At 32.8% G+C, this 13,221-nt stretch overlaps 1 protein-coding gene across 2 annotated transcripts in view; it reads left to right on the top strand.

Moving 5' to 3' along the window:
- The window catches only part of LOC135141918 (uncharacterized), a 35,089-nt gene extending 23,740 nt beyond the window's left edge, over nt 1-11,349 (top strand). For both annotated transcript variants that reach the window (XM_064073507.1, XM_064073509.1), the window contains exons 2-5: nt 3,612-3,936; nt 5,296-5,442; nt 10,223-10,574; nt 11,040-11,349. In XM_064073507.1, coding sequence (XP_063929577.1) covers nt 3,864-3,936; nt 5,296-5,442; nt 10,223-10,574; nt 11,040-11,223 — 756 coding nt within the window. In that variant the 5' untranslated portion in view covers nt 3,612-3,863 and the 3' untranslated portion in view covers nt 11,224-11,349. The remainder of the gene's footprint in view (nt 1-3,611; nt 3,937-5,295; nt 5,443-10,222; nt 10,575-11,039) is intronic.
- The last annotated feature ends 1,872 nt before the right edge of the window (nt 11,350-13,221 follow it).

Below are 13,221 nucleotides of genomic sequence, written 5' to 3' on the forward strand. Positions count from 1 at the left end.
CAAAAAACTGGAAAGTCGAAAAAAACAGAAAATCGAAAAATCGAAAGATTTAAAAATTGAAATACAAAACCTTTAAACATTGAAAATTTGAGAAATCAAAAAATTGAGAAATCCAGAAATACGAAAAATCGGAAAGTCGAAAAATTAAAAAATCCATTAATCGATAAATTAAGAAATCGATAAAAAAAATAGAAACACCAAAAATTGAGAGATTGTAAATTTCAAAACTTATGTTGAAAAACTGGAAAATCAAAAAACTGAAAAGATACGTTATTAAAAAACGGAGAAATCGAGAAATCGAAATCGAAAAATTGAGAAATGGAAGTGGATAAAATCGAAAAATTCAAAATTGAAAATTTTGAAATTAAACAAACCGATAAACCGAAAAAGTGAAAAATCGAAACATCGAAAAACTGAAACATTAATTCAGAAAAATTGAATAACCGGCAAATCTAAAAACGAGAAGGCAAAAAATCGAAAGAAAACCGTTAAATCGAAAATTGAAAAATCCGAATATGGAAAAACTGAAAAATTAATTCAGAATAATTGAAAAATCGAACAATCTAAAAACGAGAAAGCAAAATATCGAAAAACTGAGAAATCGAAACAATAAAGTGAAAAATCTAAAATTTAAAAATTCTAAACATTGAAAATTAAAAAAAAATCGAGCAATAAAACATCAGCAAATCGAAAAATCAAAAAAGTAAAAATTCGCAATATTTTGAAAAATCGAATAAGTAAAAAATTAAAAAAAAAAAAACAGAAAATCGAAAAATCAAAAGATTTAAAAATTGAAATACGAAAAATCCCAAACCTATAAACATTGAAAATTTGAGAATTCAAAAAATTGAGAAATCCAGAAATCGGAAAGACGAAAAATCGGAAAGTCGAAAAATTAAAAAATCGATTAATCGATAAATTAAGAAATCGAAAAATTTAAATACATAAAAAAATTATAAACACCAAGAATTGAGAATTTGAAAATTTGAAAACTTATGTTGAAAAATTGGAAAATCAAAAAACTGAAAAGATACGTTATCAAAAAACGGAGAAATCGAGAAATCGAAATGGAAAAATTGAGAAATGGAAGTGGCTAAAAATCGAAAAATCGAAAAACTGAAAAATTAATTCCGAAAAATTGAAAAATCGAACAATCTAGAAACGAGAAGGCAAAATATCGAAAAATTGAGAAATCGAAACAATAAAGTGAAAAATTTAAAATTTAAAAATTCGAAAAATTGAAAATTAAAAAAAAGATCGAGCAATAAAACATCAACAAATCGAAAAATCAAAAAACTCAAAAATCGAAAAATGTAACATTTAAAAAGTCGCAATATTTTGAAAAATCGAATAAGTAAAAAATCCAAAAAACAGAAAGTCGAAAAGTCTAAAAATTTAAAAATCGAAATCTTGAAAAATCCCAAAATTGCAAAATCCCAGAACTTAAACAGAGAAATCGAAAAATTGAGAATATAAAAATCCGAAAATTAAAAAATGATTAATCGAGAAATTGAGTAAAACGCAAAATCCAAAAATTTAGAAACGTCAAAAATTGAACAATTGAAAAATTGAAAAACTGGAAACTCGAATAATCGAAAAACTGAGTAATCGAGAAATGGAAATCGAAAAATTGAGATGTCGAAATAGCTGAAGATCGAAAAATGGGAAAATTCAAAATTGAAAAATTTAAACGTAAAAACCCTATCAATCGAAATATCGAAAAACTAAAAACTTAATTATTCCAAAAATTAAAATTTTTAAAAATCGACCAATCAAAACATCAACAAATCGAAAAATCAAAAAACTGAAAAATCGAAAATGTAAGATTTAAAAAGTCGCAATATTTTGAAAAATCGTATAAGTAAAAATCCAAAAAACAGAAAGTCGAAAAATCTAAAAATTTTAAAATCGAAATACTTATTGAAAAATCCCAAAATTGAAAAATCCCAAAACTTAAAAATTGAGAAATCAGAACGGCGAAAAATCGAAAAATGGAAAAATAAAAAATCGATTAATCCATAAATTCAGAAATCGAAAAATCCAAAAATTTAGAAACGCCAAAAATTAAGAAATTGAAAAATCCTAAAATTTAGGAACGTCAAAATTTGAAAAATCGAAAAATTGGAATGTCGAAATAGCTAAAGATCGAAAAATGGAAAAATTCAAAATTGAAAAATTTAAAATTAAAAACCCATTAAATCGAAATATCGAAAAACTGAAAAATTAATTCCGAAAAATTAAAAATTTGAAAAATTGAAAATTTTAAAAATCGAGCAATCAAAACATCAACAAATGGAAAAATCAAAAAACTGAAAAATCGTATAAGTAAAAAATCAAAAAAAAAAACAGAATGTCGAAAAATCTAAAAATTTAAAAATCGAAATACATATTGAAAAATCCCAAATCTTAAAAACTGAGAAATCAGAAAGACGAAAAATCGAAAAGTGGAAAAATGAAAATCGTTAGAATGAGAACAGGTATGTGGGCGGGGCTAGTATCTGTTAAGATGAGAGTGATTTTGCTAAATAACATACCCTCTAAGAAAATAAAGGGTGGGTGGGCGGGGCTAGTACTTGCTAAGATAACACTGATTGTAGCAAACGACATACCCCCTAAGAAAATAGAAGACGGTGGGTGGGGCTAGTACTTGTTACGATAAGATTAATTTTGGTAAAGGACATATCTTCGAAGAAAAAAGAGGGTGGGTGGGCGGGGTTAAAACTTGCTACGATAGGCCTGAACAATACAGTAGTCACTGGAACGAAGAAAGGGTGGGTGGGCGGGGCTACAACTACTTTCGGTCATTTTTTTTTAACATTGTATACAAATTTCATCAAACTTTTGGCAAAACTTTAACCTCAATTAAAAGATTAAAACTTGTTCATGGTTTCCATCCAAAACGTCGATGACATTATTTCAGAAAAATCATTGAAAAAATTTTAATCGAAAAATACACATTGATATAGCCTGTTATCTGGATATCTGGAATATTAATTTATTCTTTTCGAACTGTTGAGGCAACTCGTGACCTGACTTGTTGAGGCAAGTTGTATCAGAAACAACTGAATGTTATTATTATTATTATTATATTTAAATTTCAAATTAATTGCAAAAAAAATTACAAAAATCAAAATCTAAATTTTTTTTTCAAAATCTTAAACGTTAACCAAAATTCGGTGTCAATCCCCTCCAACAAACTGATGACGTCGCGGCAAAAGTTTGCTAAGCAAATCTGGTTTGAGATAAGTAAACTAGTTCCAATATTAAACACAAAATTATTAATAATTCGCTACTGGTATCGTTTGCTGTCTGCTTGAATTTTATTTAAATTAATAAAAAATGAGCCATGTTAAAAAAGGAAAAGAAATCGTGAAATTAAAAGTTAAAATTAAATCAACAAAGTTTGTTCGCCTGAAGGAATCACAAATGTAATATACACTTCTTATAAGTCTGTATAAATAACACAGTCAACATCGACGAAAAGTCAAGGCTTTTATGAAAATTCGTTTTCCTCGTATTAGTTGTGCCGAGTTCACACTGCGTAATATGCATTACATGACGTCATCAATTTTGTTGGAGGACATAACCCTAATTTTAATTTTAATTTTCAGTACCATTATCTGCGTGAGAAACCCATCAAGCCCAGATGGTTTCGTTTTCATAATTCGATCTAGTCAGGTGTGCCTCCGTCTGTGAAAGGCCACTGGCACCAACAATAAGGTGAAGAACTGGGTGACCCAGTAACCTCCATCACGGCCAAGGACCGAAGACCATCGAAGATCCTCGTGTCTAGCATACTAAAGCCCGGTTACCGTTTCTCAGCTAAGCCACTGTTGGCACTGACCAACTCAAACCGTTGCAACATGCATTGCGTTGTATCACGATTCGTCGTACTTCTTGTTATATTCACGTATGTGTCTTCCACCAACATCTTGGGTGAGTTCACACTGGCATGTTATTAATCCATCTAGTGCGATAACGACTAACAACCTAAATTCGGTCACTGTATGTGTAAGCGTCGGGTTATGCGGCGTATCACTACTTTGTTGGATAAGTTGTTATTATAAACATTAAATTTTGTGAAGGTGTAGTTGCTATAAAAACGACTGTATTACTTAGAAGAATACTGACAATAAAAGCATTATGAAGGAGATCGTCCACTAATGGGAGATTATAGGCCAAGGACATTCGTCTCGAGGAGAGTACAAGAAAGAGGATTTCAGAGAGTTATTGTGGTTCACAATGCACCCGTGGATCCAATTTTCTAGAACAAAAATTCAGAGTTAAACACCTTCACGTTGGCTTCTTTAATAATAGAGTAGAACGAACAAGAATGAGTCGAGATAGTTGAACGAAAATTTGTTAAATCTAACTTTTGTAGAAAATGTTTCGGCAAGATTAGTACGATATTAATGAAGTTGGAATTAATTTTTAACAGGAGAACGTAGTTTAAAATTAATTTCATTAGATGCTTTTCAAGATCAAGATTTACTCGTCCACAAGTTTAGAAGCTCCGCTTCATAGTTAAACTTGCTAAAGTTATAAATTGCAAGTGTCGTTATTTACTTAGTAATTAGAAAAATAGAGACGTCTTCAACTAAATTTCTAACTAAATTATTTGTCTTAAATAAAGTCGTTTTCGTTCTATGAAACAGCAATTGCAGTTGAGAGAGTCTACATAACTCTGAACATTTGTCAGACGGATAAATCGCAGAGTGAGGTTACAATTTTCAGTATGTGAAGCTCGGAGTTGCGCGAGTTCGAACAACCTAAGGCCAAATAGAAACCAACTGATTCTCATTTATTTACGATCTATTATTTACGTACACGTATTTATTTAGATCTTCGTAGTGATACATCATGAATGAGAATACAATAATCTCGGCCAATTTGCGAATAAATCTTCTTTATCGTGAAATGAGTCGGACTGACGTATTCGCCTTTTTCTGAAAAGCGACAGCTGTAAGAAAATAATCTTTATCTACAATGTTTCAGACACTTCCACGCGAACTATTATTTTGTACGTTGACAAAAGTGGTCACAGTAAGTGAGTTTCCACTTCTAAATCCAAATAGCTAAAATGCTTACCATTCAATCAAACTTTTCCTTCCAAAAATAAAAAGTAAAAACATGGCGTACTCTCGCCGAAACATCGGTTCATTTAAGGCCGAATCGGAACATATTTTAACTTATCGACAGTTTTCTGAAGAATTGGACCACATTAATATATTCTCCTTGAATTGTAATTAAAACTTCGACGTTTTTGTGCGTGGATTTTAAACTTTTTGTTTTAAGATTTATGGCAATGGGACTACGGAGGTGGGATAGAAAAAAGGGATGACAGTTCTGATTCATCGGCTCCAAGAACTTGTAAGTGTGACGGACCGTCTTGCATGTGCTGCGTCGATTTCAATCTCACCTACATCGATCTGGGCGGACCAGGTATACTCATTACAATTTCAAAAAAAGTTTTACACTAACGCCAAAAACTTGGACATGAAAAACCCCAACTTTTCCGGATACATTTTTTTGACACATGTAGGGTTTTCATCTCCAAGACCCACGTTCATACTAAACAAAATATCGATATACCCGCGGTTCTAAAAATACCACCCCTCTTCAATGTGTGTCATTTTCCATTAAAATGTGTGCAAGATATTTTGGCGCCATAGCCAATAGTTACAAAAATAAATTCACTGAAAGTAGTGTAGGTAAGCGAAGAAAAATGTTGCTTCTCCGGAGGGAATCGAACCATACGTTTACCGCTTGCCGGGCGGGTGCCCTTACCACTAGACTACGGAGGCGCTTATCTTTCTCCGCTTACCAACGTGTTATTGTGCCGCCACAGTACTATCAATCATAGGGTGCGTATTAAAAAAAAAGCTCTAAATTATTGCACTGTACCAAACTAAGCTCCCCCCTTCAAGCTAAGAACAATGGCGTTTGCAGAAAATAAAATTTTAGAAATATCGAGAAATGAGGCTTCTGAAGGTCGAAATTTACAAGAAAATGTCTTTGGATAAATGTCGAAAATGGTCGAAAATTTCCGAAATTTTTAAATTGAAAAACTTTGCTTTGAAAAAAAATCCCAAAAAATTCAGGAATTATACAAATTTAGCGTGTTTATTTATGGTCCGGGGCAAGATTTTAATATCAATTTTTATCCAGATCCAGAAAATTGCAAAGTTCTAATGGACAATTCCGGAAAATGCTAAGACTTATAGAAGGAATGGGGCGAAACTGACTTCTGTAAGAAAATGTCTTTGGTTAAGTTTTGAAAATGGTCGAAATTTTCGTATTGAAAAATTTTGCTTTTGAAAAACTTGTCAAAAAAATCGGGGATACAAATTTTGGCATTGCAAGAGTTTGGCCTTAACTAATTTCTGTAGGTCGATATTTATAAGAAAATATCTAGTTAGGTGTCAAAAATGGTCGAAAATTGGTCGAAATTTTCATGGGGAGGCGGGGTTGAAAAACTTCGTTTTTGAAAAATTTGTAAAAATTTCCAAAACATTCAAGTATGTAGATTTCGAGGTGCTGATTCCAAACAGCGTGTTCATGGTCCCGGGGCAAGAAGGGAAAAATGTTACTTTTGAAAAGTTGTCTAAAAATCCAAAAAATTCTGGCATAGGCGAATCAATAGAAATTTCGACGTCCCGATTTAATTCCAAAAAGGTAGCGTGTTTATGGTCTCGAAGCACTATTTTCGAAATATTCGGTGTGAAATTAAAATTTTTTAAAACATTCAAAAATTGGCGATTTTGAAAAAACGTTTGGAATTATCGAAGAAACGAGACCGACAGTAACTTCTAAAGCTTCAAGTCTACAAGAAACTTTATTTGGTTAAGTTTCGAAAATGGTCGAAAATTGGTCGAAGGGTATTGGAAAAATTTCAATTTTGAAAAATTGGTGTTAAAATCGCCAAAAACTTCTGGAAAATAGATCTCGACACGCTGATTCTGAAAAGATAGCGTGTTTATGATCACAGAGCAGTATTTTCGAAATATTCGGTCTGATTTTTTTTTAAATTTCGATATTTCAGTCGTCGATTCTGAAAAAACGGTTGGAATTATCGGAGAAACGAGGCCGGAAGTGACTTCTAGAGCTCGAAATCTGCATGAAAATGTCTTTAGTTAAGTTTCGAAAATGGTCAAAATTTGGTCGAATTTTTGACCATTTTTTAAGCCAAAACGAAGTTCCGATGTTGCTGTCACCAGACCGAAATCTAAACTGAACACAAGAGGTCGAAAAATGTGACCTTTGTTCAAGTAGGCCACATGACAGTGACGACCTTGTACGTCACGATGAGATTGCAAAAATTATTTTTTATATTTTGGCCTCGAAATTGCACATTTTCGGGGTTAATTTAACAATGTTTAAACAAATTTATTTGTTTTTAATAATTTCGGGCTTGTAGGAAAACGGTTTTCGGTTTGAGTATCATATATTAATACTTATCATATTTAAACATTATAAATAATATTAATTATGTTTAAATATTATTCAATTATATCTTGAAAATTTATAGCTTTGGCCGGCCAACTTCATCCGTTTAGAAAAGTTTCCCAAAATTTAAACATTGTCGAGTAAACCAATCACGGAACCCGATAAATTAAAACTGAAATCGTACTTACCCGGTTTTCGGTCCTTTTTGGAAAAATATCCACTTTCGTTCGTGTTCACAGCACTAACGCAGCATATTTTCCCTGACATTAATTAACAATAAATTAGAAATTCGCGAAATCGCTCTAATTTTACGCCAAAATAACGCGACGATCTTGTCGCCATCAAACAGAAATTAAAACTGAACACACGTGACCTTTGGACAGGTGGCTCACGTGACAGTGACGTCATCGTACGTCACGATGAGATTACAAAAATTATTTTTCATATTTTTCCGGGAAATTAGAGCTCCAAGTTTACAAGAAATTGTCTTTAATTAAGTTTCGAAAATGGTCAAAAATTGGTCGAAATTTGAAAAAGTTGTCGAAAAATCCCATAAAAATTCAAGGTTGTAGATCCCTACGTACTGATTCCAAACATATAGTATGTTTAGAGTCACTAAGCAATAATATACAATAATAATATTCGGAGCAAAATTCGAATTTTTTGAAATTTTTAAAAATTGCGATATCTCAATACGCGATTCTGGAAAAACGGGTTAAGGTATCGAAGAAACGAGGCCGAAAATGATTTCTAGAGCTCTAAATCAACAAGAAAATGAATTTAGTTAAACTTCGAAAATAAGTAGTCAAAAATTGGTCGAAATTTGAATAAATTTTTTCAATTGTATTGGAAAAGGTTGTCTAAAATCCCCAAAAAAATCTCGACGCACTGATTCTGAAAAGATAGTGTGTTTATGGCCACGGAGCAGTATTTTAGAAATATTCGGCCGAAAACAAAATTTTGTAAAGATTTCAAAAATTGCGATATTTCCATCGGCGATTCTGAAAAAATAGTAGGAGTTATGAAGAAATAGGACTGAAAAAAAATAAATAAATAAATATAAGAAAATGTCTTTGGTTGAGTTTTGAAAAAGTCGTCAAAAAATTCCCAAAAAAATCAGTGCTGATTCCAAAAATATAGCGTGTTTATGGTCCCGCGGCAAGATTTTTTAAATATTCGGTTTGAGAGGACAAATGAGGCCAAAACAAACTTCTGTAGGTCAAAATCTACAAGAAAATGTCTTTGATTAGGTTTCGAAAATGGCCGAAATTTTCATATTGAAAACTATTTCTTTTGAAAAAATGATCAAAAAATTCAGGGATCTAGACGTGCTGATTCCAAAAATAAAGCCTGTTTGTGGCCCTGAAGAAGGATTTTAGAAATATTCGGTTTGAAAATATGTATATATTTTTTATAACCCAAAAACCTGCAGTATTCCAGTGGATTATTTTGGAAAAATGAGACCGAAACTAACTTCTGTAGGTCGAAATCTATTAAAAAATCTTTAGTTAGAATAAGTTTCGTAAATTATCCAATTTTGGCCAAAATTTTTACAAAAAATTTCGCTTTTGAAAAAAATTTCCAAAAAATTCAAGGGAATAGATTTCGACGTGATTCAAAAAATATACGAACTTCTGTGGCTTAAAAAATCTATAAGAAAATGTCTTTAATTAACTTTCAAATTCAAATTCACCAAAAAAATTGTTTTGTCAAAAATTGACCGAAACTTGCATGGTGAAGGGTGGTAATTTTTATTTTGTTCTAAAATAATCGATAAAGTAGTTTTAAATAGTGTTTTTTCAAAATACAGCCAAACCAAGCCGGTAGCATGGATTTTTGTACTTTAAGAGCTATGAAATTGTGTCTGATATCATCGGTGACAGTAACAAGACCACAATCTATTGTTGTCTACTAATCAAAATGCCATTAAATTCAACCTTTACGCCATTTCGGCATCAGTGAGAATATGAGTAGCTGAAACTGATTCAAGTCTGGTTTTGTATATGCGACTTGAAACCAGCTCGTTTCAGAAGCACATCTTCGTTCATTATTAATATGCGATATCGGAATTGTTGGCGTCTGTTAACGCCTGATACTTCACTCTACATTCTACTTCAGCAATCCGTATGTACCGAATCCGATTCATCATTGCAGATGTCAAAGCAAATGTAACAAGATAAAAATTGCTTAGCAACGAAATTCCACGAATTTTTAACGAACTAGCTTTGTTATACTGCATGACATTATTTTGAGTGTGAAAACAATATTTGTTATCATGTCGTATCACCTAATACAAAGAGAAATTTATTTTTTATGTGGTAAAATTTTTATGATTATTATTTGAGAGAGACACCGATATCGAACTGCCCCTAAATCGATGTCTCTGTTGACATATAGCTGCGCTGCAACATTTCTCATGTTCGAAATTTGACATGGTTTTATATGATATCGAATTTCGATATCCAAAAGCAGCTTACATGTATACAGCGCTCCTAAATCTATTGCGTTTAATTTCGTTCTAAATTGTTAATAAAATGAGTGACTGGATGTCAGTTCTGTAATTCCAGCTTTAATTAAATTTTACAATTGTAAAAGTGCGAGCGCAGCAACATTTAGTGTATTTTCCGTTTACCTTGAGAAATATTTGCATGTTGGTACGCTTCGCCGGAAATAACTAACATGTTTCTTATAACTTTTTTCTTTTAATTGAACGTGTTTAGATTTATAAAGAGTGCTTCAATTTGTAATTCTGTTTGTGTGAATTTTTTATGTTTAGGTTGTGTTCGAATGAAATACATTTCGCAGGATGAGGGTATAGCTGTCAACGTATCCTATGGGGAAAGTCTTCTACACAGCGAACAAGTGAAAAGGCCTAATCCTCCACCAACTTGTATGGCCCTGCTAGCTAATTTAGCGCAAGTATGTGCTCGCTTTTCTGACTTACAACCCCACAATGATGGACTGCGAGGTTGTTTACTATTAGAGCCTAAATTGTTGGGAGATGTAACAACAAGTTTTAATATTGGGTGTTTTACGATGGGACCCGAAGGCATGAAAGTGGAAGAAAACGCCAATTCCACCTTCACGTCACTGCTACAGAATGAAAGCGGAAACACCACGGAAACCCAGTAAGTTCAAGTGCGAGCATTAGCTTAAATGGTGACAAACTGCCTCACTTAATTTATTTTATAATAAATGAACAAAGGTCGCACAATTTCTCACAATGTGTGTATTAACCATCAATAAACTAAAGTGCAGGAGAATTGTAACTAAATGAAGACGAAAACAGCAGATCTAGTGATCGGACTAGCATCTGCATCGCGCACTCTATCCCCACTTTTAATATTTCTATTGTAATTGTCAAGTGGTTTCCACTGCTATTAAACTATTTCATCCTGTAAATATTACATATTGTGTTGAATGAATATATCTCTGCGCAGTTTGTCACCATCCATGAGCTGACCCTCGTTTGAAAAATGAGCCGAAATAACTAAATAAAAACTTTAGAAAGTTTTCCTAAGTCCCCTCAAAATAAGTAGTTGCGGAGAATGGAATCAATAACGCGTTCTGTACAAGCGGTGACTTATTTCCAGGAGCGAATCGGAAGGACTAAATGAAGAGGAACTAATAGCCGCTGTAAATGAGTCGGCAGAACAAGGTCTTGTTTTCTTCGGGAATCTACTAGGTCTAACTTTCGGGAAACCCCAAACCAATGAGACTAATGCTGAAAGCGTCACTTCTGTTACAAATACAAGCAATGAAACTTCAGCAACATAAACAGCATTGTTGATATTCATCGATAAACAAATTACCGATTGTATCTTCCATTATTTATTGTAGCGTTCAAGCTATCCTCTTACTATGTAGCTATTTATTTAATTATAAACGTTTTCCATTTACGTATTTAATCTGTTTTCAATATCACCCTCCACCAATAGAAATCAAGACGAGCAAATCGCTTCGAAAACAATAAAGCTCAAATTTCTAATTAATTTTCTTGTGATTTAAATTGCGACTTGACGTATAAAGGTATAATTTTTCAAATTAAAAACGGAAAATTGAATCTTCGGTACACAACTGTCATCCGATATTTTTGAAAGTCACACGGGCAATTAATATACACGATCAAGTCACCTTGGTGCGGCCCGGTCCGCAAAGCGGCCCGTCCCGCCGACCGATTTTAACGTGTATGCACGTCTGCACGTCAAATATATCATATTTATAAAACTAAAATCTAGAACGAATATGAAACCCTGGAAGTTGGTTTTGCGGAATTTGCTTCGTAATTAAGAAGAATAGATATAGAACAGGCGCCTACTTTTCTGTGAATGTGTGGACGGTGCATGTTGTGCTTAACGGGCTTATAATTTAGGGTTGGAGTTAATGGATTACATTAAGGGTTGCAAGAGCCAAACAAACTTTTTGTCGTTATTAGTCTGCTCGTGTAGCTGAAAATTTGAATTCTTTGTTTATATACGTTTTTATACCACGTTGTTGATGTTATCGATTCTTCCCCGGTTCATTTAACACATTAATTTGTGTGTGCTCAAGTTTATGAACTTAAATTTCGGCCGTCGCAAACTGTGTTTACCGAATTAAAATATTGCTTTCGAGAATCGCAGCAAAATTTCATAACAATATTGCGGAAAGAAAAGCACTTGAGTCTCTTTGATGGTTCATACACTGTCTACAAAACCTATAACTGCTTTCAATGTACAAATACCACAAACAATTCCAGTTCAACTGAAAGCGTTGTTTTAATTTTACAAAATGTTTTTCTACACAGAACTGCAACGTTGTTGTTTTATACACGGAAAGCTTCAGTAAAAACAGTTGGCTCTGAACCCAGAAATATCCTTGATGCAACTCTAAAAATAAAAGAAATTTGTTCAAACAAACAAAAACTGTTACAGCTCATGGCAGTGATACGAACATATTAATTTCACGACGGACGTTGATTGCTCGGTGGATTTTTAGTAATTAATCAAATATGTAACATGTAGTGTGCACATATACGTTTCCTTTTAGTTACAAACTCATACAATATGACAGCACAATTTCATTTTCCGTTTGACTGTCTGGCATATTAATATTGTTTCCAGTAAACTAGTTGTGTTTCTGTATGATTGATTGCTGACCATTTTTACCATATTTGCGACACTTAAATTAACCTATGTTTCTGTTGTGTTAAAATACGCAATTCTTTACAATCAGTCCGCTTTGTAGCAAGCCCGGCAGTGAATTTTGATTTTCACTTTTCCATCCTTTAGCCCTTTTTAATTTACTTCGTGTCATAAAAATACTTGTATCCTCGTTACCATCAACATGTATGTAATTTAAACTGGAAATGGTAGCGTTTGAAATACCCCTTAGAGCTCTGGGGCAAGCCTTTTAAGATGTGACAGAAGACACGACCAAACTTTTGCGGATGATCAAAGAGAAACAACAAACGCGTCATTTAATTGTGTCAGGTTACTGGTTCTTTTGTGCATTTCAGACTGTCCAGTTGAATAAAGCGAAATTTATTTAAAACGAAAAACACTTGCAAATTACAGACAAATATAAAATAAATGGGTCTTTGCCATTTGATCAGTCGAGAATACGCCCTACAGTGTGTGTTTTTGTGACATTTAATTACATCAATTGATAAAAATGGAATGAAGGGTTTCCAGTTTTTTTTTAAAAAATGTGGTGTGAGATCTGTCCAAGTTTGAATTTGAAAGAATATTCAGCTAGATTTCGTTCTCCAGGAATCCGGCGTCTGAAGACGGTAGC

Source organism: Zophobas morio, unplaced genomic scaffold, assembly GCF_036711695.1.
Source record: "Zophobas morio isolate AGI-343-1 ecotype UQ-CSIRO unplaced genomic scaffold, CSIRO_AGI_Zmor_V1 ptg000044l, whole genome shotgun sequence".
Lineage (NCBI taxonomy): Eukaryota > Metazoa > Arthropoda > Insecta > Coleoptera > Tenebrionidae > Zophobas > Zophobas morio.